This window comes from Galeopterus variegatus, unplaced genomic scaffold (assembly GCF_000696425.1).
Source record: "Galeopterus variegatus unplaced genomic scaffold, G_variegatus-3.0.2 Scaffold2690, whole genome shotgun sequence".
In the NCBI taxonomy this organism is placed as follows: Eukaryota; Metazoa; Chordata; class Mammalia; order Dermoptera; family Cynocephalidae; genus Galeopterus; species Galeopterus variegatus.
This window is the reverse complement of record NW_007728801.1, coordinates 165,463-192,751: the sequence shown is the minus strand read 5'-3', so window position 1 is coordinate 192,751 and position 27,289 is coordinate 165,463. Positions and strand designations below refer to the sequence as shown.

Sequence of the window (27,289 nt, the reverse complement as noted above, 5' to 3'; positions counted from 1 at the left end):
TATTAGTTCCTGCAACAGCTTGTTGCTTAAAAAGACCCTGGCACCTTCTCTCTCTCTTGCTTCCTGTTGTCATGTGATCTGCTTGCACCCACTGGCTGCCTGCCTCATTCCGCCATGAGTAGAAGCAGCCTGAGCCCATGCCAGACGCGGCTGTCCCAGAGTCGTAAGCCAAATAAACCTTTCTTCTTTATAAATTACCCAGTCTCAGGTAATTCTGTTATAGCGACACAAAACGGACTAAAACACATGCTGTTTTTGAAACAGATGCGTGATGGATGTTATATAATCCTTCATTTAACGGTATTCATCAGAGAATTTTTACCCCTTGATCTTCAAATGTACATACGCACAGGGTTGCTTCCTAATGATTTTTTGACCTCAGATTTTTTTTTAACACAGCTCTCCAGTCACTGACCTTGAATTGACTCACATAAATTAATAGCAGTGTTTAAATTGCCCTTACGTTTACATTTTACTTTAATAATTATGTCAAGCCAATTCATATGCACATTTTGGAATCAAATGTCATGAGAATTTATTATATGTAAATTTATCAAGATTGTTCTGTAATAAACATGTTTTCACATTTAAAAAATAGTATGTTTGAATTCTGCTTCTAGCCATGATGTAGTAACATGAACCAGATTTACCCTTTACTTAAAACAACTAGAAAACTGGTCAAAATATATAAAACAACTGGTTTTAGACACTAGACAACAGGCACATAGGACTGTGATCCGTGAGAGAGGGGAATCTAATCAGGTGAGGCCTATGATCTCCTTGCTTTCTGCCTGGAGGCACATTCTGGACTTCAGAGCAGAGAAAGGGATCCCAAGCACAACATGGTTGTCTTGCTGAGCAGAGGAGACATAAATCAGAATTCAAGAAGTCTGAGGCTTTTGGAAATTGTGGGGCAAAGTTCTGGAGAAGAGGGAGCTATGCAGGAAAAATAAAAAATAAAAAAACCTCAGAAATTGCATAGGGGCACCATTAAGTCTTTGCTAACTACTAAGATGTGTGCCTAGGATGAAATGCTATAAGGTTGGCAAAAATAACTGGAGTCTGGGAGTTGAATGGTTCCCAGAGCTCAAACAGAGCTGAGAATCACTTAAACTTCCACCAGCCAAAATGGAGCATTTCCACTGATCATTCAAGGAATTCAGTAAAGATCTTAGAAGGACCACACTTTAGTAGTGGGACTAAACTATCTCTAGTATAAAGTCTACTTCAATCCACACCCTAACAAAACTTGAAAGGATCAAACTGAACTATAAGTAACTTAACTGCCTACCAAAGCTCAACTACTCTTTAAAGGAAGACAACAAAATCCAGAGACTTGACAATGTAAAGATCACAATAACCAACATCCACAAAAAAATTATTACACATAGCAAGAAGCAGAAAAATGTTACCTATAATCAGGAGAAAAACAGACAATAGAAACAGACCCAGAAATGATGGAGATAATGAAATTATCAAACAACATTAAAACCATTTATAACTGTGTTCAAGTATTTAAAGGAAAACATTGTGATGAGAAAAAGAGGGAACATTTAGAGATAAATAAATATGCATTTATTTATATAAATATAAATGTGCATTTATTTATACATACAAACAAATAAATAAATATGCTTAATATCATTCCTGAGATAAGAAACTACATCTTATTCTATGAAATAACTATAAGAAATGGAAAAAAGGATCAATTAATGAACTTAGAAACAAAAAATCTAACTGTTGAAATACCACTAAATCGAGGGCCGGCCAGTGGCTCACTCGGGAGAGTGCGGTGCTAGTAACACCAAGGCCACAGGTTCAGATCCCATATAGGGATGGCCAGTTCGCTCATTGGCTGAGCGTGGTGCTGACAACACCAAGACAAGGGTTAAGATCCCCTTACTGGTCATCTTTTTTAAAAAAAAAAAAAAGAAATACCACTAAATCGACTTGAGAAACCTGAAGCCTCAGCAATGGAAAATATCTTGAATCAATATAATTACACCATATAATCTCCCCAAAACTCAGAAACTGATTACACAAGGAACTCTGAAAGTTGGTGTAAAGTGAAGCTAAAACAAGGATGATCAGTTGAACATGGTTTAAGAAGTAATTCAATCCCTAGATCTCCTCTCTCATTCTATGCAACTGGGTGCCACTCTACCCCGGTAGAAATCTAGAGGGTTATTCTCTTGAGAGACTATAGGTCTCTAGATTTAAGGACCCTAGGCACAGTTGAGGAGTGGGATATTATGTTGAAAATAGGAGGATTAAGTAAACAATGCATATCAGACACTGATAAGCTTCAGCCTGTCTTACCCAAGAAGCCAAAAATATGGCAACCAGGCCTTTACCTTCTGGGCAGAAGACTGGAATAATCTTCTCCAGATAATGTGTCAATTGAAATATAAAGATACATACATTAGGAAACTCCAACAAAAGAACACAATAAGATCACCCTAACAGTAAAACTCACAGCTGAAAAAAAATTCATCCACTGACTCAGTTTCCAGTCAGCTTCTTAGTTCCCCACTTTTAGCTAGGAATTGACAACCAAATGTGTAGTAATCATCTAAAGAAACTCTCTAACATAAAATATATAGACCAAAACAAACATAGCAATAGAAAAAAAATAATAAACTAGGAGGAAAAAAGAGACTATATAAAGAGAAAAAAATATAACATTATTATTGTTCTCAGAGAGCTAGAAGATAATGTAAAATGATCATTATTTTACAAGGAATAAAAAGGGAACAAAATAAGCTCATAGATACTAAAAATGTGATAGCAAAACAAAGGTTAGAAGGTAAAGTTTATGAAATCTCCCAGAAAGCAGAGCAAAAAAAAAAAAAAAAACAACAACAACAACAAAGACATGGAAAATAGGAGAACAAAAAAGAAAAGAAAATTAGAGGACCAGTCCAGGAGGGTCAATATCTGAATAACAGGCATACCTGAAAGAGAAGACAGAGAAAATTAGGGAAAGAAACCACCAACTAAATAATTCAAGGCAATTCCCCAGAACTGAAAGATATGAATTTCCAGATTAAAAGGACCCACCAGAGCTGGCCGGTTAGCTCACTTGGTTAGAATGTAGTGTTACAACACCAAGGTCAAGGGTTTGGATCTCTGTACTGGCCGGCTGCCAAAAAAGAAAGAAAGAAAGAAAATAAAGAAAAGAAAAAGAAAGAAAAGAAAGAAAAAGGGATCCACCAATAGCCCGGCATCATGAATCAAAACAGACCCACAGCATGTCATTGTCAAATTTCAGAACACTGGGGACAAAAAAGAAGGTTTTATAAGCTTACAGACAAAAAACAATAATTCAAAACAAAGGAGCATGAATTGGATCACTTTAGGTTTTTCAAAAGTAACCCTGGAAACTACAAGACAATGGAACAATGTCCTCATTATTCTGAAGGGAAATTATTTCCAACTTAAAATTCTATTCCCAGCCAAATTACGGTAGACACACAAGATCTCAAGACATGTAAGATCTTAAAAAATGTATTCTTCAACATCCTTTCTTTGGGTTTTTGCTCAAATATGTATCAGGAAGGCCTTCTCTGACCACCTTTTATAAAAGAACAAATCTTCACCGCCATACTGGCCTCTCTATCTCCCTTACTCCCTTATTTAGCTCTGGAATACTGACATAGCACATTTTCTCCTAATCTCCACAACATGAAGCACTCTCACTAAAACAAAGAACAAATCTTCACCGCCATACTGGCCTCTCTATCTCCCTTACTCCCTTATTTAGCTCTGAAATACTGACATAGCACATTTTCTCCTAATCTCCACAACATGAAGCACTCTCACTAAAACATAAGTTCCAACAAGGCAAGAAATTTGTTCACTGACGTGTTCTTAGTATCTAGAACCCTATCTGATATATCATAGGCTCTCAATAAATAATGTATTGCTTTGATAGAAATAAGAAAATAATTTTACAAAAGTAGGCAATGGAGCAATAGCACAATCAGACTATCATTCCTGCATGAGGATAAAACAAAGGCATTTTCAGAATTACAAGGTCTTCAGAGGTCTCACTCAGAAACCTCCTTCTGAAAGCAGAAAGGATATTCACCAAAGGGGCAAGAAAAGATTATCCCCTATGTGGACTATGGTTTTCCTGTTTTATCCTAAGTAGGAAATCTATCCCTCTTACCACCTTAATTAGCAGATAAAATCTACCTCTGGTTCTCTCCCTTTCACAAACAAAGAATTAGTTTTCTTGAATTAATTCAATCTTACTAAAATTCCTTACTACAATGATTCACCTAATAGAAATTCATCCTGAAAGAAACAGAAAACTAGGGAACAAACTAAAAACACAGACTGCCAAAATCCTCACATTAACAGAATTCGGTTGGATATGGCTGTAGCCAAGATCAGAATAGCTGATGTTTCTCTTTCTCTCCCTTCACTGTAGCCTAGCTACAGCTGTAGCTGCCAGACATGGGAGAAGCTCACTGCTCACAGTACAGAATGTCAGGTTTGAAGCATAACTAAAGACAGGCTGCCAATAATCTGTAAGAGATAGCTAAAATTTAAAATAGAAGTTAACAGCAAAACTGGACTGCTTCTCAGAAATCTATTTGATTAAGGCCTGTTATGCTTGTATTTCCAAACATATAAAGTTTTAAAATAATTTATTTAATCATCTCTGGCAAATCCGGTCCATTCATCAAATGTATGTTCAGAAACTCAACTTTATTTCTTGAGATTTACAGACATCATTTTTAGACCTAGAAAACTCACTGTCTATAGTGCAGTGATCAAGTCACTCATTTCTTTTTTCTTTTCTTTTTAATCTCCAGTAATAGTCATAGTATGAAGCACTTACCAAACTCATATAACCTCCTCAATTTTAGAAGAAACTGAGGTTCAGAAATATTATGTGGCTTGCACAAGGAAGTTTATTGCACTATAGCAGTGCGCCACCGGGCCGGCCCCTAGGAGCAGAGGTTTTTAATCTTGAAGTTCAATATATCAAATTTTTCTTTTATGGTCCATGCTATCCAGTATATCTATGAAATTTTTGCCTAACCCAAGGTCACAAAGATTTTTTTCCTAGAAGTTCTACAGTTTGTGATTTTATATGTAGGTCTATAATCCATTTGAGTTAATTATTGTGTACGGTGGGAAGTACAAATCCAAGTTCAACTTTTTGTCTATGGATAACCAAATGTCCCCATACCATTGTTAAAAAGGCTATGTGCAGTTGACTGAATGTGACCCCCCCCCCCCAAATTCATGTGTTGAAATCCTCACCTACAATGTGATGTTATTAGGTGAGGTGATTAGGTCATGAGGGTGGAGCCCTCATGAATGGGATTAGTGCCCTTATAAAAGGGACCCCAGAGAACTGTCATGCCCTCTTTCCACAATGTGAGGATGCAACAAGAAAACAGCAGTCTGAAACCCAATCTGCAGACCCAGTCTGCAACCCAGAGGGCCCTCACCAGAACCCGACCATGCTGGCCAGCTGATCTCAGATTTCCAGCCTCCGGAACTGTAAGAAATACATTTCTGTTGTTTATAAGCCACACAGTATATGGCAATTTGTTATAGCAGCCTGAACTAAGGCACTATGCTTTCTCCTACTGAATTGTCTTTGAATCTTTGTCAAAAATCAGTTGTATGTATATGTGTTGGTCTACTTCTACATACTTTATTCTATTCCATTGATCTATTTGTCTGTATTGATGCCAATATCTCACTATCTTGATTCCTGTAACTTTGTAACAAATCTTGGTACCAGATAGTGTTAGTCTTCTAATTTTTTTCTTTTTCAAAATTATTTTGGCTATTCTAGGTCCTTTGCATTTCCATATGATTTTAGATTCAATTTTTCCATTTCTACTAAAATGCCTGCTAAAATTTTGATGGGGGTCGTGTTGAATCTATAAATAAATTTGGAGAGAATTGAGATTATAAGAATATTGAGTCTTCCAACTCATGAGCACAGTAGGTATCTTCATTGATTTAGATCTTCAATTTTTCTAAGCAATGTTTTATAGTTTTCAATGTATAGGTTTTCTACATATTTTGTTAGACTTATCCCTGAGTATTTCATATTTCTTGATACTGTTGTAAATATTATCCTATTTTTTCAATTTCTGATTGTTGTTGCTACTACATAGAAACACAATTTAATTTGTATATCACTCTTTATTCTACTAACTTGCTAAACTCACATTCATTCTAGTAGTTTTTTTCTGTAGATTCCATCATATTTTCTATATAGATGGTCACATCATCTGAGAAAAATAGTTTACTTCTACCTTTTTAATCCGGATGACTTTTATTCCTTTTTCTTGCCTTATCACATTGACTAGAACATCCAGGACAATGTTGAATTGAACTGGTGAGAATGAACATTCTTTTCTTATTCCTGATCTTGAGGGAAATCATTTGGTTTTTCATCATAAGTATGAGGTTAGATGTAGGTTTTTCATTGATGCACTTTATAGGGTTGAGGAAGTTTCTTCTGTTTATAATTTGCTGAGGGTTCCTAAATCATTATAAATGAAAATTATCTTCTCAGTTGCATTGTTTCTGATGTGGAATCTATTGTTATCCTTATCTTTGTTCCTGTGTGTATAACATGCATCTCTTCCTCTGATTGCTTTTAAGATTTTCCCTTTATCATTGGTTTTGAACAATTGGACTATAATGTGCCTTGGTGTAGTTTTCTTTGTTTCTTGTGCTTGAATTTGTGGGCTTATAATTTTTGTCAAACTTGGAAAAATATTGGCCATTATTTTAAAAATAGTTTTCTGCTCTCTCCCCTCTCATCTGTCCAATTAAACAGATTTAAGTCTACTTGAAGTTGTCCAGCAGTTCACTTATGCCATTTATTTTTTTAAACCTATTTTCTCTATCGATTACATTTTAGTGGCTATCACTTTGTCTGAAAATTCACTAATTTTTTCTTCTCCTATGTTCAATCTGCTGCTAATCCCATCTAGTATATTTTTGATCTCAGACACTGTAGTTCTCATCCCTTGATGTTCTGAGGGTTTTTTAAAAAATATCTGTCCTATCTCTATTTAACTATTTGAACATATGGGATATAGTAATAATCATGTTTTTAATTTTTTTTAATTTTTTTTTAATAAAGATGACCGGTAAGGGGATCTCAACCCTTGGCCTGGTGTTGTCAGCACCATGCTCAGCCAGTGAGCAAACCGGCCATCCCTATATAGGATCCGAACCCGTGGCCTTGGTGTTATCAGCACCGCACTCTCCCGAGTGAGCCACGGGGCCGGCCTCTGACTTTTCTTTTAATGTTTGACCCAATTTAAACAATGGTGGGAGGGAGAGCAACAACTTTTTGAATCATGAATCATGCTGACTCTTCTGTGTAGTTACTAGTCTCTCTAAAAGTTAACTAGAAGGATTTACGAATAATATAACTAGATCTGACTTCTTCAAAGATAACTTTATTATACACATCTTATAAAAATTCAAAAGAAAAGATTCTAAATTTTACATCCAAGGATAGTCTAATTTTATCTGCATGAGTTAAACATTTCCATCCCCTTTTGAAGTACACACCAATTTAATATCTTTCTACATCCTCTACATTATGCAATATCTACCATTCTCAGACATGTGAAAACAATGTTTGCCTAAACATCTGCACAACAGACTATGTCAATAAAACCCATACAACATGTGCCTGGGATGTGAATAGAGTTAGGAAGATAGGGACAGCATGATTATACCAAACCTATACTAACTTCTTATTTTATACTGAAGGCAATGGGAAACCACAGAAATATTTTAAGCAGAAAAATGACACGGATCAGATCTATATTATAGAAAGATCATTTTGACAGTAACATGAGAAGAAGATTTAGAAGAGGGACGAGTCTGGAGACAAAGAGACCTTAGGCTGTTGAAGTAATTCAAATGAGAAATGCTAAAAGTCTGAATTAAAGCAATGATGGAAGAAATTGGAGAAGATTTAAGCCCTATTGTAACTGGGACCCCGGTTAATAATAAATTTAAAAAATTAACACTTAAATTAGACTTATACTGGTTATATGAAGTAAGTAAAATTCAAAGTTTATTTAAACTCATAACAGAAAGCAAATGAATTACCCTCCTAACATTATCTTCAGGCTGTTAAGATACTAACCAAAGGCCACAAAAACTGTCCCTTAGGGTCTCTGAGTAACCAAGTATTTAAAGGTATTTTGGCTAAAACAAAGCCCTTTTTAAATTACCAGGCTGGCATCCTAATATGTTACCACTGAAAGGGAAAGACAGGAAATGAATCAATAAACCTCAGGCACATGCTCAGCCTGGAAAGACACAGCATATCAAGGAGCAAATATCTGAAAACAAAGGCCCTGGGTAATTTAATTACAAGGCCGGAATCTGCTGACTGCCGGTTTAATTGTTTGAACAGTGCCCAAATTGTCTGACGAGGTGACCACCCTAAGATTTTTGTACCACTTACTACACATGACCGCAGGGACAAATATGAGAAATAGTTCTAAACAATGCAGAAATCTTGAATAACTTTCATTAATCACACCTATGATTCCAAAGGAAATTTTTAAAGTTAAAATCTTATATATAAATAACCCAAGACTCTTTTTAGCAAATTCATTTGCCATTACATATTCCATGCTGCCAGACCCAAAAAATAATTTCCTTCAGAGATAAGCACCAACTGTTGTATAAGAACTGGACAACAAAAGTTACCTAGGTTAAATGTATATGCTCTTAGTTACCATTATATTCTGAAAAGGTTATTTTAAGGGAGGTGTGGGAGATAGAAGAAAGTATCTACAGGGTAGTGACTACCAGTAAGTACTCAAAAACTGCACAGTAATAGAGGAAGCCAAGTTTCTCCCTTGATTCAGTTAATATTTCCTCATTCATGTTTATCTCCTGAAGAGTAAACCAACAGAAAACTCCTTTCAAAAAACTAAACAAAGAAGTACCTCAGACTACTCAACCTAGCAGAGTGTGCTCTGTTGGCTTCAATGAGTAAATAAGGTCTATAAGGACAAAGTAGGCTATTATGCCATTCATACAACAGGTATTTATAAAATGCTTTGTATTGTGCTAAGTCCTCAGCAGAAGCTTACAATCTATTAGAGATAAAAGATACACACGAAGACTTCACATAACAAAGAAAAGCAGTATATAGGTAAATTCTAAAATGAGTTGTGCAGGGGCCGGCCCCGGTGGCGCACTGGATAGTGCGCCGCTTGGGAAGTGCGGCGGCGCTCCCGCCCGAGGGTTCGGATCCCACATGCAGACCGGTTCCCGCTCACTGGCTGAGCGAGGCACGGGAGCAGCACCGAGGTTTGCAATCCCGTTGCCGGTCCCCGGTCCGGTACAGGGGCAACACTGAGGGTTGCGATCCGTTGCTGGACACGGAAAAAAGACAAAAAAATAAAAATAAAAAATAAAATAAAATAAAATAAAATGAGTTGTGCAGGAAAAAGTACAATGCACTCATAAGAGGAAACCAATGTGGACAGAATTAATTGAGACTGTAATGAAGCAATGGAAACTCAGCCATAACTTTAAAAAAGGCAGGATTTGAATATGTAGAGAATAAAGGGCTTTCTAGGGCTCTAGATCAACATGAGCACAGATTTGTGAATCATAAATTTATATGTTCTATTTTGAGAGCCGATATGGAGATCAACTTAGTTATGTGTTTTATGGAAGATAATTTGATTTGATCATTAGATTTGGTAAGAATTTGATTGGCCAGTTTTTAAAGTGCTGAAGAAAGGTGCCCAAGTGGTTCCTACTTCCATTATAGATAAGAGGGAATACAGGACTAAAGCTACATATTATATCAAAAGGAATAGTTATATCCACCATAGCAGTCAAAATTGTTAAATGCTTTCCCTGTTTCTAGACTTGAATAACATATTAAATTAATGATATACATCAAGAATCAACTCAATTAAATGACATGGTTAAGGAAATGAGAGGAGGGCCGAGAATCCTCCAGATAGATGAAACAGCAATGTGCAAAGTCACTGGGACAGAAGAAGCTTGTTAAGTTCAAAGAACTTCAAGAAGGCATAAAACCAGTGAGCATACTGGAGTGTTTAAAAGCCCAGGCAGCAAAGTCAGACTATGGCTTCAAGCCTTGGTTTTGCCATTTACTTGCTTACTTGCTTTGTGACCATAGGCAAATTGTTTAACCTCTCTGTCCCTCAGTTTCATCCACTGTAAAACAGAGTTATTAATAGTATCCATCTTATAAGGTTTTGGTGAGAGGATTAAATGACATAGTGTGTGTACAGGACTTAGCACCATGCCTGACACACGGTAAGTGTTCAAGAAATTGTAACCTCTATTGTAAATGTTTATAAGGATAAGGTATGTAGAGTATAATGTTCTTTGATGGCCTTGTTAAGGATCCTGGACTTCATTCCAAAAGCAATGGAAGTCTCTGAAAAGTTTTAACAGGATTGGATTTTTATTTTAAAAAGGTGACTTACTTAGTACCTCTTAAAAGAAACTCCAAAGGAAAAATTTATTCTAGAATTTACTACAAGGCAAAGTTTTGCTTTCTTTGAGGAATAGGTATCTTTCTCTCAGGTAAAATTCGTAAATGACTATATCTTCTTTTCACTTTGACAGTCAGAAAGTTTAGAGCCAAATCTAAAGCTCTTAGGCCCTTTTTGCCTGCATATTTGTGTTCCTTCCCTCACCCCGACAATTGTTTTTTTACTCTTATATGTATCTTCGATTCAATTATTTTTTGTTATTAATATTTAAAAAAAATTTTTAGTATTATCCTCCTTTAAAACTACTTCAACTCTTTGTGGAATGAAGTACAATATAATTAACCAAACAAAAATAAAGCACAAACACCATAGTCTCATAATGCATGATCCATGCACTGTAGATATATTCCCAGCATGCCACCATAACTGCTCTTTTGTTGTGAACCTAGTCAGATGAAGCAAGGAAACCAGATGGCTCAGGAAGCCTCTCTCTACGCAAAGAAGCAGCAGATGAGGTGAGTGCAAAGACCTAAGGCCTTCCCTGAATTAGGAGGGCACAGTTAGGGAAACCGTGCCATGAGCAGAAGAGAACTTGAAAGTGGCAAACTGCTGGGAAGTTATGTACAGGTTCATGGCTATGGTTTTAATTTTTTACGTATGAATGTTTTTTCCTAAAGTACTTCATCCTCTTCATGACCTTCAGTGTGTCCACTGTTCAATTTTCCCAGCTCATAAGACCCTGTTGTTACTTCACTTATCTCCCTCCTGAACTTGGATCTCATAGTCGGCCTTTCCAACGATGACCTTTCTGATCACAGCAACTCTTACGTGTACTTGACCTTCCACGATTCTAATCCCTAATCTGGGGCATTCATTAACATTGTCTACTTTCTCTTTCCCTGATGTCTCATTTGCTACATTACAGAATGAATTAAATCTATCCTGTATCAACAAACTCATCTTCCTTCTATTCCACCACAAAGCACCTCTATAGCCATATCCTCAGCACAATCTCTAATTCTCACTGTAACTGCACCTATGCACACCTTCTCAAAGAAGGAGGAATTCCTCCCTCCCAAACTGACCACTCCCTCTGTGCTCTTGATCCCTCTTGTATCTCGTCTACTCTGGGACCTTGTTTCACCAACAGTCTCTCCTTTCCTGCCCATATGTTTCTTTTCTAGCTTCTTCAAACACCAAGACCAAAAACAAAACCACGACACAATACTGAATCCTACATACCCTAATTATTCCTCAATTCTTTCCTTCTCTCCTTCCTTCTACTTTGAAAACCTCAAAATAGTTTCAAAATACTTTTCTTCCTTTCTCATCACGCATGTGTCCTTAACCTCTTGAAGTCTGGCTGTAGCTCTGTTTATTGACAAGTACTTTCTTCAAAGTGATTGGAGATCTCTTAATGACCAAATATCCAACTTCACTCCAAGCTCCTTTGACTAATCAGGATAGAAACTGTTCTTGCTTTGCAAGACACTCTTCTACCTCACCAGTTCCTTTCCTCTACCTGATTTCTAAATGAGGTCGTAATCAAAACTTACTTCTTAATCTTCTTCATTCTGAAATTTCATTACAGCTTCACTCATCACTTCTATGCAGGTAATTCTGAAATCTATATCTCTTTTATTAGATTCTTTTTTGAGAGAGAAAAAGATTTACTGAGGTATAATTTATATACAATAAAATGCAACTTCTTAGGTGGTTACTGAGATGAGATATCATAATTGCACACTCTACCATCGCCATTTCAAACAAAAATAAACATTTCTACCACTCAGGATAGTTCCCTCTTACCCCTTTCTTCTTAATTCTCCCCTCTCTCCAGAGGTAACCACTTTCCAACTTCAATTACCTTTATTAGTGTTGCCTGTTCTAGAACTTCATGTAAATGGAACCATATAGTATGTACTCTTTTGTGTTCAGCTTTTTTCACTCTGCACAATGTAAGACTTATCTATGTTGTTGCACGTATAGTAGTTTATTCCTTTTTACTGTAGAGTCATCTTCCACTGTATTACTATACCACAATTTATTTTGGATACGTTCTCCCATTGATGGATATTTGATTTGAGTTGCTCCTGCTTTGAGTGACTGTGAAAAAGGCTGCTATGAACATTCTTGCACAAGACATTTTATGGACATTTGTTTTCATTTGTCACGGGTAAATACCTAGGAATGGAATTGTTGTGTAATTGGGTAGATGTATGTTTAGCTTCATAAGAAACTGCTAAACATTTCTCCCAAGTGGCTGTACCGTTTTACACTCCCACTAGCAAAGTATTAGAGTTCTAGTTGCTTCACAGCCTGTGGTTTTTAATTTGCATTTCTCTGAGACTAATAATGTTTAGTACTTTTTCATGTGCTTATTTGGCCATTTGTATCTCTTCTTTTGTGAAGTATTTGGTTCTAGTCTTATGCCCAGTGTTAAATTGGGTTGTTTGTCTTTTTGTTGTCAAATTTGTCTTTTGAATTTCATTTGCTGCCATGTCTTCAACTGCTAACTACCCATATCAAACTAAATGTCCTGATATTATCTCCAACAGCACAATTAAAATCAATTAGTCATTTTTTCACTCTAAAACCAGACCTATGTATTGCTGTCATCCACATCACCAATAGTCTTCAACCATGTTTGCTTTAAATCCTAACTCTCGGTGTTCACTTTCTGACATCAATGAGAACTCTGGAGAGGTGGTAGAGCATAATTATTAACAGGATAGGCTCTGGGATTGCCTGGTTCAAATCCAGACTCTGTCATTTATTTGCTTTGTGACTTTGGCCAAATTATGAATCTTTCAGTGCGTGCCTTATAAGGTTTTTGTGAGGTTTAAATAAATAAATAAACAAATAATACTCAACAAAAAAGGAGTGCTCAATAAATACCAGTAATTACTTTCAGAATTGGAAATACCTCTTGCTTAATATCTTTTCTCATGATTCTGACAACTAACACCTTAACCTAGGCATTTAGCCTCTCATATCTAAACAATTAAAATAGTCTCCTAAATGGCCTCTTTCCTCCCCTTCTGATTCAGACTACATGCCACTGCTGGATTTATCTTCCTAAAAAACGTCCTTACATACAATGTCACCTTTTGGCTCACAGATGGCCACTCTAACAAATAATTCTAACCCCTTATCCCTAGACTTAAGGTCTCCTACACTGGTCTTTATACATCTCTCTTACATAATATCCCTCTTACACATAGGGGAAGAGGAAGAATTCAAAAGGGATTCAAAAGTTTGTGCCTAAAAAAGTTCACGGAAGGATTCATATTATCTTCTAATTAGAAGAAAAATCCAGAAGCAGCAGTATAAACACATTACTTAGGGAAATGAAGGTAAATCCAAACTAATTGGCTAAAGGAAGTGAAAGTAGGGATGGGGAGGATGGGAGACATATTTTCTGTAACAAACCTTGCAGAGTTATTTGACTCCTTAAATTAGTACATGTTTAATTTCTGCAAAAATAAAAACTTAGAAGATAGAAAAATACATACCAAGAGGCACAAACAGAGGGAAGGGAGGAAGGAAGAAAGAAAGACTGATTTATTAACTAAAGTGTATATAGTATAATCTGCAACTTGATTGTCCACACCAAAGGATAATATCAACAGACTCATGCAAGGAATAGCTGGGCACATCCATTCACTTAGTGGAGCTACCCTATGTACAGACTGAGGAGTTTGAATTTTACCCAGAAAGCAATAGGAAGGTGAGTGAAGGTTATTGAACACACTTGTGATATGATAATATTTTCAGAAGATTAAACAGGAATTATATTGAAATGTACTTGACTGGGGGAAGAAAAAGGAAATGGTAAAACATGAGGTCTTCATTAATTGAGAAACGAGCTGATGAAAGCCTAGATCAGGGTGATGATGATTGTGGAGACAGAAGGACTTAATTTCAAGTCATTTTGCAAGAACAGAGGGTATGATTTGCTTGCTAACTAAATGTGAAATTAAGGGAATGAAAAAAAAGTAAGGAACACAACACCCTCCCAGCACAGAGTAGGCACTAAAGGAATACTCGTAAAGTTAAGAGTGATTCCAAGTTATAAACCTGAAAGATAAATCTTACTACATAGTTCAAAATACATAGTTCAATATTATTTATGTGGTTCTTTTTCATCTAAGTCTCCAACTGACTTAAAACATTTTTGGCTCAGTTCACTTAAAATGTTATACATATTTTTTCACTACTTGATTAATGTTACTCGGACTACATCTTCTCCTATTTTACTACTCTCAGGTCAGAAACTGGCTGGTTACTAGACTGTTCCTTGTTTGCACCTACCTGAATCTACAGTTTACTATATTTTTTATTCAATATATATTCCACATATAGTCAACAATTTTTTGCCCATTTAGACCTTTGTTTTCCACCAGGCTCCCCCTCCCTAGTTCTGAGTTGGATTCCTTATCCTAATCCTTGTTGGTCACCACTCTGTTTTCTACCTCCAACTGAGCATGATGTCCAACTCTTCCAATCCCCACTGACTACACTGAAAATTTTAAAGCAGGGTTGTGTGTGTGTGTGTGTGTGCGCGCACGCACGTGCATCAACAGGTTTAAAGCACGGAGCAGTATAAAGAACTTTCCTTACAAGGAGAAACGAAGAGCAAGGGATATTTAAGGGCCAACAGTAATAAAGTACAAGCACTACCACACTAAGCATCAATCCTTTCACTAAAAATTGTTCACATGCCATTACCTTGCTTTGAAATTATTATTATTTTTTTATAATGAATGGCCATATAGCAAACTCAGAAAATAAAGAGAAGCAACATGATTATGTTTGTGTTTTAGAAAGATAATTCTGGAGACAGGGTAAAATAGAACAATTGGGAGATTACTGCATAATATATACAAGGAAGAAAGAGGACCTTAACCTAAGGCATTAGCAGCGGGTATAGAGAGATGGGAGATATCTTTGAGAGACATTTAGGAAGCACAAGGGGCAGGATTTTAAAGTCTCATCTGAAGAGGGATGAGGGAGAAGGAGTCAAGATTCCCAACTTTAGGTGACTTTGTAAATCTTGAAGCCAAGTAAGGTAAAAGGGAGAAACAGCTTTTATGAGAAAAGACAATGAGTTCTGTTGGGCTATAAGCTGCGGGACAAAGTAAAAGTAAATAAAAACAAATTGAACTAAATGACCTCCAAATTCCCTTTAAATTCAGAGTCTTGCATTCTAAATTAGTGAAGGTAATCCAAAGATTTCATCATCCTTTGAAATTAAATTCTATTACTCATTATCGTCAATGCTCAAGAAATGAACTTTACCAGATAGTAGAAATAAGATAACTAGCATACACTGTCCACTTTTTCTACCTACATCAGATTCTTCTTTCCAGAACTTAAATTGCACATTTACCCTAGATATTTTATAAACTTTATATATTAACATCCCCAAATTATGCCTTAATGTGTACAATACAATGTGCTTCAAACCTGTTTCAAAGGTCTTAGCAAGAAAGAGCAATACAGACTGTAAACAAATTGAACTAAATGACCTCCAAATTCCCTTTAAATTCAGAGTCTTGCATTCTAAATTAGTGAAGGTAATCCAAAGATTTCATCATCCTTTGAAATTAAATTCTATTACTCATTATCGTCAATGCTCAAGAAATGAACTTTACCAGATAGTAGAAATAAGATAACTAGCATACACTGTCCACTTTTTCTACCTACATCAGATTCTTCTTTCCAGAACTTAAATTGCACATTTACCCTAGATATTTTATAAACTTTATATATTAACATCTCCAAATTATGCCTTAATGTGTACAATACAATGTGCTTCAAACCTGTTTCAAAGGTCTTAGCAAGAAAGAGCAATACAGACTGCCCATGTGGAGACGGGTTCCCGCTCACTGGCTGAGCGCGGTGCGGGCGCAACACCAAGGGTTGTGAGTCCGTTGCTGGTCAGTAAAAAAAGACAAAAAGGAAAAAAAAAAAAGAAAAAGAAATTCTTCTCTTGACCCCACTGCCCCTACCAAATACCTCTCCATTTCTTTTCTCCCTTTTTACAGCATAACTCCTTGAAAGGGTTGTCTATTTTGCTCTATTCATTTTTCTTCTGTCATTTGCTCTTTAAACTCCTTCAATCCAGCTTTGGACCCAGTTGCTCCACCAAAACTGCTCTTACCACCTGCTAAATACAAAGGTCAATTGTCATTTTTCATACTTCTTGATTGCATCGTTTGATACATACGTTCACTCCATCCTTCAGAGAATACTTTGTTCACTTGGTTTCCAGGACACTGCATTCTCTTGTTTTTTATCCTTCTCTATCTAATTTGCTGGTTTCTCTTATTTTCTTGAACTTTTAATGTTTGGGTGCTTCAGAAACCAGACCTTGGTTTCTCCCATAGTTAGATTTGCTACTTAGGTGGTCTCTCTATGTCAAGAAATCCTATTGATTCTACTTTCAAAATACATACTGAGTTTGACCACTTATGACTACCTATATTGTGGCTACCACGGTCTGAGCTGTCATCATCTCTCACTTGGACTACTGCAACAGTCTCCTACATGGTTCTCCCTGTTTCCACCCTTTCCCACTACAGTCTATTCTCAATACAGCAACCAGAATGATGCTTTAAAAATGTTAAATAAGATGCAGTCATTTCTCTGCTAAAACCCTACAAAAAATGGTTCTCTAATTTTCTTTAAGGTAAGAGCCAAAGTTCCTTACAATGACCTACAAAGCCCCCAAATCTGCCCCCCCACTTATCTTTCTGACCTCACCTCCTACTATTCTTCCTCCTTGTTCCCTCTTGCTCTTTTCTCTTATTTCCCTCTCTCTGGCCATACTAGCCTCCCTGCTATCCCTTGAACATACCAAGCACACTGCTACCTCTGGACCTTTGCATTTACTCTTCCTTCTCCCCAGATAATTCCCTTACCAACAAACCTACATGACTATGCTTTCAAGTCTTTGCTCAAATGTGAGGCCTTCCCTGACCACTCTATTTAATAATGCAACCAACTACTCCACTCCCCATGCCCCAATCCTTGCTTTATTATTTCCGTAGTACTTATCAACATCTAACATACTGTATAACATATAGTCTTTTTCCCAATCTACAATGTAAGGTCCACGAGAGTTGACTTGTCTGTTTTCTTCACTGCAGTTCTCTTACCACACAGAACAGTGTGTGATGCATAGCTGGTTTTCAATAAAGATTTCTTGAAAGACTGAACGAATAAGTAAATGTAAGAAAGAATAGGAAACTGAGAAAGGAAAAGAACAAAAACAACAAAAAAGAAAGTAAAAGAAAAGTAACTTACCCAAAGTAGTGCAACAATTAATATGCTGTAGCCAGCAATGTAAACTAGTTATATAGTTATCATAACTGTACTACAGATGTTTAGAAAGCTAAGTAAAAATGAAAGGTGTAAAAAGGTCCTACTTAAGTTTATAAAAATGAAAAAATACAATGTCTGAGATAAAAAAATAGAAGGGATAGGAGTAATGGCAGATTAGACATCACAGAACAAAAGATTAGTGAACCTGGAGACATATCCAAAATGAAACACACAGAGAGAAAAAAAAAATATTTTAAATGGCAAAAAGCATCAGTGAGCTGTGGGACAATTTCAAACAGTGTAATAGACGTTTGACTGGAATCTCTGAAGAAGAGGAGAGAGGGGTGGGACAGAAAAATTGGTTAAGACAGGCCGGCCCGTGGCTCACTCGGTAGAGTGCGGTGCTGATAACACCAAGGCCACGGGTTCGGATCCTATATAGGGATGGCCGGTTTGCTCACTGAGCGTGGTGCTGACAACACCAAGCCAAGGGTTGAGATCCCCTTACCGGTCATCTTTTTTTAAAAAAAAAAAAAAGAAAAATTGGTTAAGAAAACAATGGCTGAAAAATGTCCAAACTTAATAAAAACAGTACATTCACAGATCCAAGAAGCGCAATAAACATCAAACATAAGAATCATGAACAAAACTACACAAAGGCACATCATAATCAAATTGTTAAAACCAGTGATAAATAGAAAAGACTAAAAGAAGCCAGAGAAAAAAGGCACATTATATAGGAATAAAGATTTCTTGTTAAGAGGAGATAGTGGAGCAACATCTTCAAAGTACTGAAAGAAAATAACAGTCAATCTAGAATTCTATACCTAGTGCAAATACCTTCCAAAAACAAAGATAAAATAAAGACTATTTTAGACATACAAAAGCTGAAAGATTTCATCACTAGTCGACTTGCACTATAAGAAACACTAAAGAAAATCCTTCAGGTAAAGGAATGTGACACTCGAAGAAAATATGTATCTATACAAAGGAATGAAGATGAAAATATGCATCTACACATAGAAAAGTGAAAATGGTAACTACACTGGTAAATATATAAGCTTTTTAAAAATACTAATATCTCTTTAAAATATAATTGTTTAAAGAAAAACAACAACACTGCATTGCGTATTTTATGAACTAGGTATAAGTAAAATATGACAAGAACAGAAAGACCAGGAGAGGCAAAATAGAAGTACATTATTATAAGGTTCTTTTACTATATGTGAAGTGGTAAATATTACTTGAAGGGGCACTGTGTAAGTTAAAGACTTGTACATGAATGTTCATAGCAATTTATGTATAATAGCCAAAAACTGAAAGCAACCCAAATGTCTATCAACAGGTAAATGATAAGCAAAGTGGGGTATATTCATACAATAGAATACTACTTGTAATAAAAAGAAATGATATGTTAAAACACACAACAAAAAGAATAAATCTCAAAATAATTATACTGAGAGAAAGAAACCAACCATTAAAAAAGTACATATTATATAATTACATTTACACAATACTCTCAAAGATACAAACTAATCTGTAGTGACTTATAGAAAACAGATCAGTGGTTGCCTAGGGCTGGGATGGGGCAAGAGAGCTGCAAAGCAAACTTTTGGAAGTGATGGATATCTTGATTGTAGTGATGGTTCCACAGGCATCACAGGAATGTATGTCAAAACTTATTAAATTGTATACATTAAATGTATGCAATTCATTGTATATGAATTATTACTCAAATAATTTAAAAATAATTTTGAACTTAAATTAAGGTTAAAAACCAAAAATATTTAGACAGTGTTCTGGTTCCACAGAGTAAAAATACATATAGATATTTTAGATGAAAGCTAGAACTAACAGACTATTTATAATTTTTTAAGGGTTAGACTGGATCATAGAGACCAACTGATCAAATACTTTCTTAATAAAGATAAACAAACCAAGTCTCAGAGAAGTTTAGTGACTTGCAGCTATCGTGAATACCTTAGTAAACGGTAAGATCCACAATGACAGGGACTGTGTTATTTAGGTCACCACTGTATCCCCAATAACTAGTACAATGCCTGGGACATAGTAGGATAATAAATATTTGTTGAAAGATCCTGGAAAGAATGGTAAAAGGGAAGACAAAAGAAAAGAAAATCTTCCTTGTAATGTGACTGAAAGTTTTTCTCTGTCTCTGATTCTCCAATACTCTTTAATACAGATGAGAGAATTAAAAAGTAATTTTAATTTTATAAATACAAGAAAACAAATTATATTCCATATCTTTTAGCTTATTGGATATTTTATTATATTTTAATACAGTACTTAAAAATTTCTGACTCATATTGCCAACTGTTAAAAATAAGCAGAAACATTAATAGAAAATATTACATTCATGCAGATTAGTAACCTTTTCAAATAAAAAAAATTTTTTAAAAAGCTTACCAAAAATTTCTCCATTTTTGGCATATTCTGTCACAAGGTACAACATACTTTTGGTCTCCATTACCTATTGATAAATACTCCATATTAGTCTGGTAGGAAAGAATGGCAACTTACCACAACATTCTACGGGGTCATGTAAATTGAAACTACTAATAGAAGAATCAGTTATGAACAATTCAGAAGCTGTCGAAGTTTACAAGCTTGACAATATCCTTATGCTAATATTTTTGTGAAAACTTTAGATCCTTGCTGTTCTAAGTGTGATTCATGGACAAGCAGTAGCAGCACTCCCCAGGCACCTGTTAGAAATGCAGTATATCTTAGGCCCCACCCCAGACCTACTGAATTAGAATTTACATTTTAACAAAATCACCAGGTGATTTTTATGCACATTAAAGTTAGAGAAGTACTAATATAGGTCTGAGGAGTTTTTAAGATCAACTTTTCAATACCTCCTCACTGACTTTTCTAGCCCTATGGTATGATGGTAAACCCTGATTAAGAAAAGAATATTAGAAGAACTTAGTTATCTGGCCTGTAGCCTAGCTAATCAGGCACAATGTGAAATTCTTCCTACTATACTTTAACATTGTTACAAAGTAATGTAATTTTAAAACATTGTTCAAAAGCTTAGATTTCATTGGTCTTTATAACTCAACTGTTATATACTTTTATTTAAAATAGTTTTTCTAGGTTCAGAAAGAAAGTGTGCCCATTGCCATAAATTTGATTTTTTTAAACTATACTGAAAAGATGTCTAGAAATCTAGACATCTAGAAAGGAAATGAATTTATAGATTCAAGAGCAATTTTTAGACTACTTCTTTGTAACACTCTTTAACCGCTATCTACTAAAAGGCTGAAAACTAATTTTGCTCTAAAACGTAGGTTTAGAACTATTCCCCATCAGGCCAAAAAACTAAGAGCTACCTATAATTTGGGCCTAAATAAATCAAATAGTAAATCAACTTTAACCAATTATTTAGTTCAAATAAAGATAGAATTATCATGTGAATCATGTTAATTTTATCCTCATTTTAGCTTATGGCTCATCAGAGACTTTCGAGATATGATTAGTTTCTTAAAGATATCTTCTTTAGGAATTAAAAAAAAATGCTTAACAGGAGAAATAATCTGATATACATTTGATCTAAGAGGACTCTGTAGTTTGAGAATTTTAGGAAATGTTTTGAGTGGCACATCACAGTCTCTCATTCTTAGGAGGCATATCATAAGCCAATGGTTTCCACATTTTTTAAACTGCAAATCTCTATTAATAAATGTTGTTTACCCAAATATATTTGTATGTATGTATGCACATATATACATACACATAGCCACATATATATATATGTATTTATGTATAGATACACAGATACACAAGTTACATAAATGTGCCACTGTGTAAATATATTATGTACATTATAAAATGCACACAAGACAAATATAAACAATCTACATTCTAATATTTTAGAAGTTCTAATATTTTCTTCTTAGACTCCCAAGAACACTTGTGCTAACCCATTTGAGTGCACAAAACAGTGTGCTAGTAAACCAGCTCTCTGAGGAAAAAAAAAAAAAAGGCCTTGATTTGTAAGCCAATTTCTGTGGTGTAAATATTCCCAACATTGCTGATTTTGAGCTACTAACATGATGTTAAGTGGCTCACAAAACTTCTGGAAACTTAACAATCAGCTCCCACAAGCCAGTACAGGCCAACCCTAGCATACCAGAGAGATGCTGGGTATGCATATTTTGGAGATCAAAGTGACAGGACAGCATAGTGAGACATTTCAGTTTAAAAAGAGTTTTCTAATAGAAAAATTCCACATACTAATGAATAGAAATTTTAAAAATGTTTTGTATTATATTATTATTTTTAAACATGAATTACTCTTTTAAAATATGAGAAAATGTCCCTTTTTAAAAACATGGTTCACACTTAATTTATTCTAGAAAAATTAACTTAGGCCGTTTTCTTTAAAATAGCTCATTTACTTTATCTGATAAAATAAGCCCCCCCCCCATTAAGATTTGGCTCTAGTTGTATTACAAAGTATGCAACTAAGTAATATACTATTTTACCCTTTGTATTTCACAAAACATAAGCAGTGTGTTTTTAAATAAGCAAAACTGAACTGCCATACTCTCACTAATGGTACCAGCACCAAAACCCAGCAGATTTAAGCAGAGTATCATAAATGCATAATTGCAAACTTTTAAAATAAATAACTTGCAGTCTGAGAGACAACTTAAAATTAAGCTACTAGTTAATTTCTGGTTCCCAAATTTTCAATTCAAAGATAATATAGAAACATGGACATACTCAGCTTAATAAAAGCATACATTTATCCTTCTTCTATACATTAGAAAAACTAACTTAGAAAAAAATGATGATGAAAGTACAGAACCGAATGTGGAAAGCATGGTCAGGTGTAGGGCTAAGTCATACCTGATAAAGTTTGATTATGTGAGGGTGGTCTAACAGTTTCATTATTTGTACTTCCCGATAGATTTTCTCAAGGTTCACGGCATCCAGCTGAGATTTATCTATTATTTTTATCGCCACCTGCATCCCAGAACACAAATAAATATAATTAGTATACAACAGTTAACATTTTCCAGTTAAGAATCCTTTTAATAAATGACATCTGAGACTTTCCCTGTAGGTTCCTATGACAATGATGATAGCTAGTTTAAATGCAATGCTCATTCATTCATTCCTCAAATATTTCTTAAACTCCTACCATGTGTAACACACTGTGGTAGATTTTGTTTGGCAGTGTCTTTAGTGTGCTATGAAGAATAAATCTGCAAAGTTACTTTAATAAAACATTTCTCTCTTTCAGTACAACTGTAACACCTTCTTACTCCATCTATAAACTGGAGAAATAAAATCTTAGCAGTTTCAACTAGTTATCATCGCACTGTAAAGTACCTATAAACAAATGATCAGCCAAGTAGGAGACAGTTCAGAAAATAGTTTCTGTTGTATTGAATACTATTTTTCTACAAAAGCAAGTAATAGGTTCCAAAGAACACAGACATACCTTTCTGGGAAAAAAGCTGAATATAAATTATTAAAACTCAACTACATGAAAAAATACCAATTGTATTAAATTTTGTTTCAAAAATTAAAGTGTAAAAACTTAAATGTTAGTAATTACACTAAATTTTAACTTTCTAAAAGGAATTTGTTTTCAGAAAACGTGGCCTCATTCTGTCATAACTAAAAAGGAAATCAAACAATTCCAAGGTTAATAATTAAGAAGGAACTACATTTGAAGGTGAATGATTAAGTAGTCAGAAATCAACAATCACATTTTTTTTCATATAACTAAAAAGAACTAATGTTTTAAAATTAGTAGATATTTGGTTAGAAAATAAGGCAATTAAATTTAAATAAATTCTTCAGAGAATTGGGAACCACCCAGATTTAATCGTAATAAGTTTTGAAGAAACTCTGATATTTACTTCACATTCTATAAAAAAAATTCTGAACATAATTTAGCATTAGGTTGTTGTTTCAGGATATCTTTTATTATCAATTATTGTATGTGTTACAACAGTTCAATACTCCCAAAAGATGTACAAGAAAATAGGACTCAGCTTCTCATTTCACTTGATTCCCTCAGTCTCCTATTCAACCAACTAGTTTTTTTTTCTTTCATTATGGTTCCTTGTCCCTTGCTATTATCTCCTAAAGCGCTACTGTAAAGTTTGTTTCTTGCCTTTCTCTATTTCTAATTTGCTGTCCACAGCTTATTTCCTGATTTGAATTAATTGTGACCCACAGAACAACCCAAGCTTCCCAGGGGAAATCATATTACTAAACATAATGTGTAAAATTAAATTTATTGTCTAAGGAAAGGGGTAGTTCCTTCTCTAGATAGTGAAGTACATAGGTACTATGATAGCTATTTTCATTATTTTTGGTGATATTTTAATTATTACCATAATCAAAATATTCTAGAAAGTAAAAGGTGTTAAACTTTCACTGCTAGATAAGTAGACTGGTTAATATTGTACTTGCTATTAGAGATACTGCTGGACCAACCAACCTGAAACTAAACACATTTAAAGAGACCCCACCCCCCACCCCCAATCAAGAGTATGATGGAATCCACTATCATCAGTTAGTGTGGGTAACTTTGGGTAAAAGCAGCCAGGTAAAAGGATAAGTATATATTTGAAATTCCTCAATATTCCTTAGGAAAGTAACATGGAGTTTCACAGACATGCACATTTTCAAGGAAATGTCCTGCCGTAAAATTTCTTAAGTGAATTTAGATATCAGCTCCCTCCTCTCCAATGAAAATCTTTTATAATGGAATGGGTCACAACCATCTAATAAACAGAAAAAGTTGGAGAGAAAGGAATCATGGTTTTTAAAAACTCAGCATGATTAGCACCATTAGTAAATTTTGTATTGTATATATTTTGAGTATCATATTAAATGTTAAAAGTTTGGATGCTAAATACCAATTAAAGCAAGGTATTAACCAGACATATCTCCTCTTTTATACTTTTTTGGAACCTTGGCCTGAACAATAAAAAAGCGAAATATATATTATTTATATATGTATATATATACACACATATATATAAATATATGTGTTCCCTATTTGTAAGGCTGCTATAAGAGGACTATGTTTCTCTAAAGAAAAAGCAGAATATGCATTCATTGAACAACATTACTGTACCCCACAAATATGTACAAGTAAATGTTAAAATATTGCGAATTAAAAAAAAAGAAAAAAGAAAAAGTAGAACATGTGTTAGCGTGCTCCTCGTAATACTTAGGGGTATTCTAACTGCTTTAACAAGCAGAACTCAAAATATATAATGATTCAAATACAACAGAAGTTTATTTCTTGCTCATGTAGCAGAACTGGATGGATGAAGTTGGCAGGCATACAAGGTCCAGAGGCTTTACTATCTATAACGTGTAGCTTCCAAGGTTACCCTGAAGGTTGTCTCTATTCCAGCTAGAAAGGAGAAAAGAGCTTGGAGGGGCCCCCATGGGAGGTTTTTGTGGGCCAGGTCTGGAAGTGGTGTATATTATTTCTGCTCATCTCATTAGTTAGAATTCAGTCACATAACTAACCTAAATGTAAGCGAGGCATAGAAAAAGTCCAATTGTAGGCCCAGAAAGAAGAAGAAATAGTGGATTTGCTGGTGATCAGCTTGCAGTTTCTACTAAACTCTTCAAGGTAATTTCTTAACAATGGAGCTCTTTACCAAGTACTTCCTGGAAATATTATAATGATGATGACTTTCACAACTGCACAGCACTTGTAATTTTATAAGGCACTTTAACATATTTTATTTATTTCTCAATTCTGTGAAGTAAATAGAACAAGCAATATATCCAGGAGTTGATGAAACTGAGGTTCAAAAGATGTCACATAATCTACAAAGGTCTTAAAGCTCTAGGGGAAAAAAACCCCTAACCTTATATAACTCCAAGTTCAATCTTTTCACTATTTCAGAGAGTCTCCTAGTCACACGTTTACTGAGCTCCCGTTGTGTGCCAGAAATTATGCCTGGGATATAAAAACGAATGAATCTGATAGCTACCCTCCTCAAGGAACTGAATAGGTATGTAAAAACAAAATGAATAAAATTGATCGACAAAAAATCTATATATTGGGATTTCCCCAATAGTGTACCGAAAGTCCCCAACTTCCAAAAGGTTGTATTCCAATAGCTCATTTTAAAGATAAGTATGAACTTAGACTTTTGGGAACTTACTCTCTGCATCCGTTTTCCTATTGAGTTCTGAACATAGTACCAAGTACAAATTCTGCATGGTCACAAAAAAGTCAATAAGACCAAGCAAGGGACTCCATAAATTGAAGAATCTCTTTTTTGTTGTTCATCTAAATTATTCAGCTCTCTAATTCTTAAATACATGCATTATCTTTAAAAAAAGAAAAAACCCAAAAAACAAAACAAAAACCTTCAATGAATCTATATGGCAATAGAAAAATATTCCTTCTGGGCCGGCCCGGTGGCGCACTGCTACAGTGCGCCGCTTGGGAAGCGCAGCAGCGCTCCTGCTGAGGGTTCGGATCCCACATACAGACCGGCCGCTCACTGGCTGAGCAGGGAGCGGGGGCAACACCGAGGGTTGCGATCCCGTTGCCGGTCCCGGTCCGGTACGGGTGTGACACTGAGGGTTGCGATCCGTTGCCGGTCACGAAAAAAGACAAAAAGACAAAAAAAAAAGAAAAATATTCCTTCTACTAGGAGAAAAATGGAAGGTTTCTTCTATAACTCTGGAGGGCATATAGGATAAACTAGTATGATTACTATCAAACTAAATCTTATATGAAATAGCAACAGTGAATATTCAACTTCGGAAATACTCAAGAAAATGTGAATTAAGAACTATAAAATACCACTTGTGCTTATAATATTTATAAAGATTAAAAATAAATATCCTTGTGAGCTAAGGTTCAAGGAGATGGCCATTTTATATATTGCTGCTAGGAATATAAAATAGGTTATAATTTTTCTGGAAAGCAGTTTGGCAGTCTTTATTAAGAGCCTTAAAAATCATCCACCCCATCTAGCCTAAGGATTCTACTTTGAGAGATTATTTGAAGAAATAATCTGAAATGATGACAAAGATCTATGTGTAAATAAATTCAAGAGAATATTATTTATAATATAAAAAATAGAAACAATAATTGGGAAATAATTAGATGAATTAGGGTTAAGTTTACCATCTGAATATTTTACAGCTCTTAAATGGTTCCTTTTCATAACATGGAAAACTGCTTAAACTAAAACATTAAATAGAAAATCAGAATATTGGTGCAGTCTCAACACAGCTATTTGCAGAAAAAGACCAGGAAAAACTAGATACAAATATGACAAAAATGTTATCAGTGGGTGAAATGATCATGGATTATTTTATTTTCCTGCTTTATACTTTTCTGAGCAGTTTTTCCTCAGTGAGCATGCATTACTTTTCTAATCAGAAAAAAAAAAAAAAAAAAAAAAAACCAAACCACCCAGGAAGAA

General features: G+C 35.0%; 1 protein-coding gene across 1 annotated transcript in view; it reads right to left on the bottom strand.

The window, feature by feature from the left end:
* SIK2 (salt-inducible kinase 2) overlaps positions 1 to 27,289 on the bottom strand; it is a 112,766-nt gene that overhangs the window by 77,220 nt on the left and 8,257 nt on the right. The window contains exons 2-3 of the mRNA XM_008582671.1: positions 22,710 to 22,826; positions 20,259 to 20,322 (exon numbers count right to left, since the gene is read on the bottom strand). Coding sequence (XP_008580893.1) covers positions 20,259 to 20,322; positions 22,710 to 22,826 — 181 coding nt within the window. The remainder of the gene's footprint in view (positions 1 to 20,258; positions 20,323 to 22,709; positions 22,827 to 27,289) is intronic.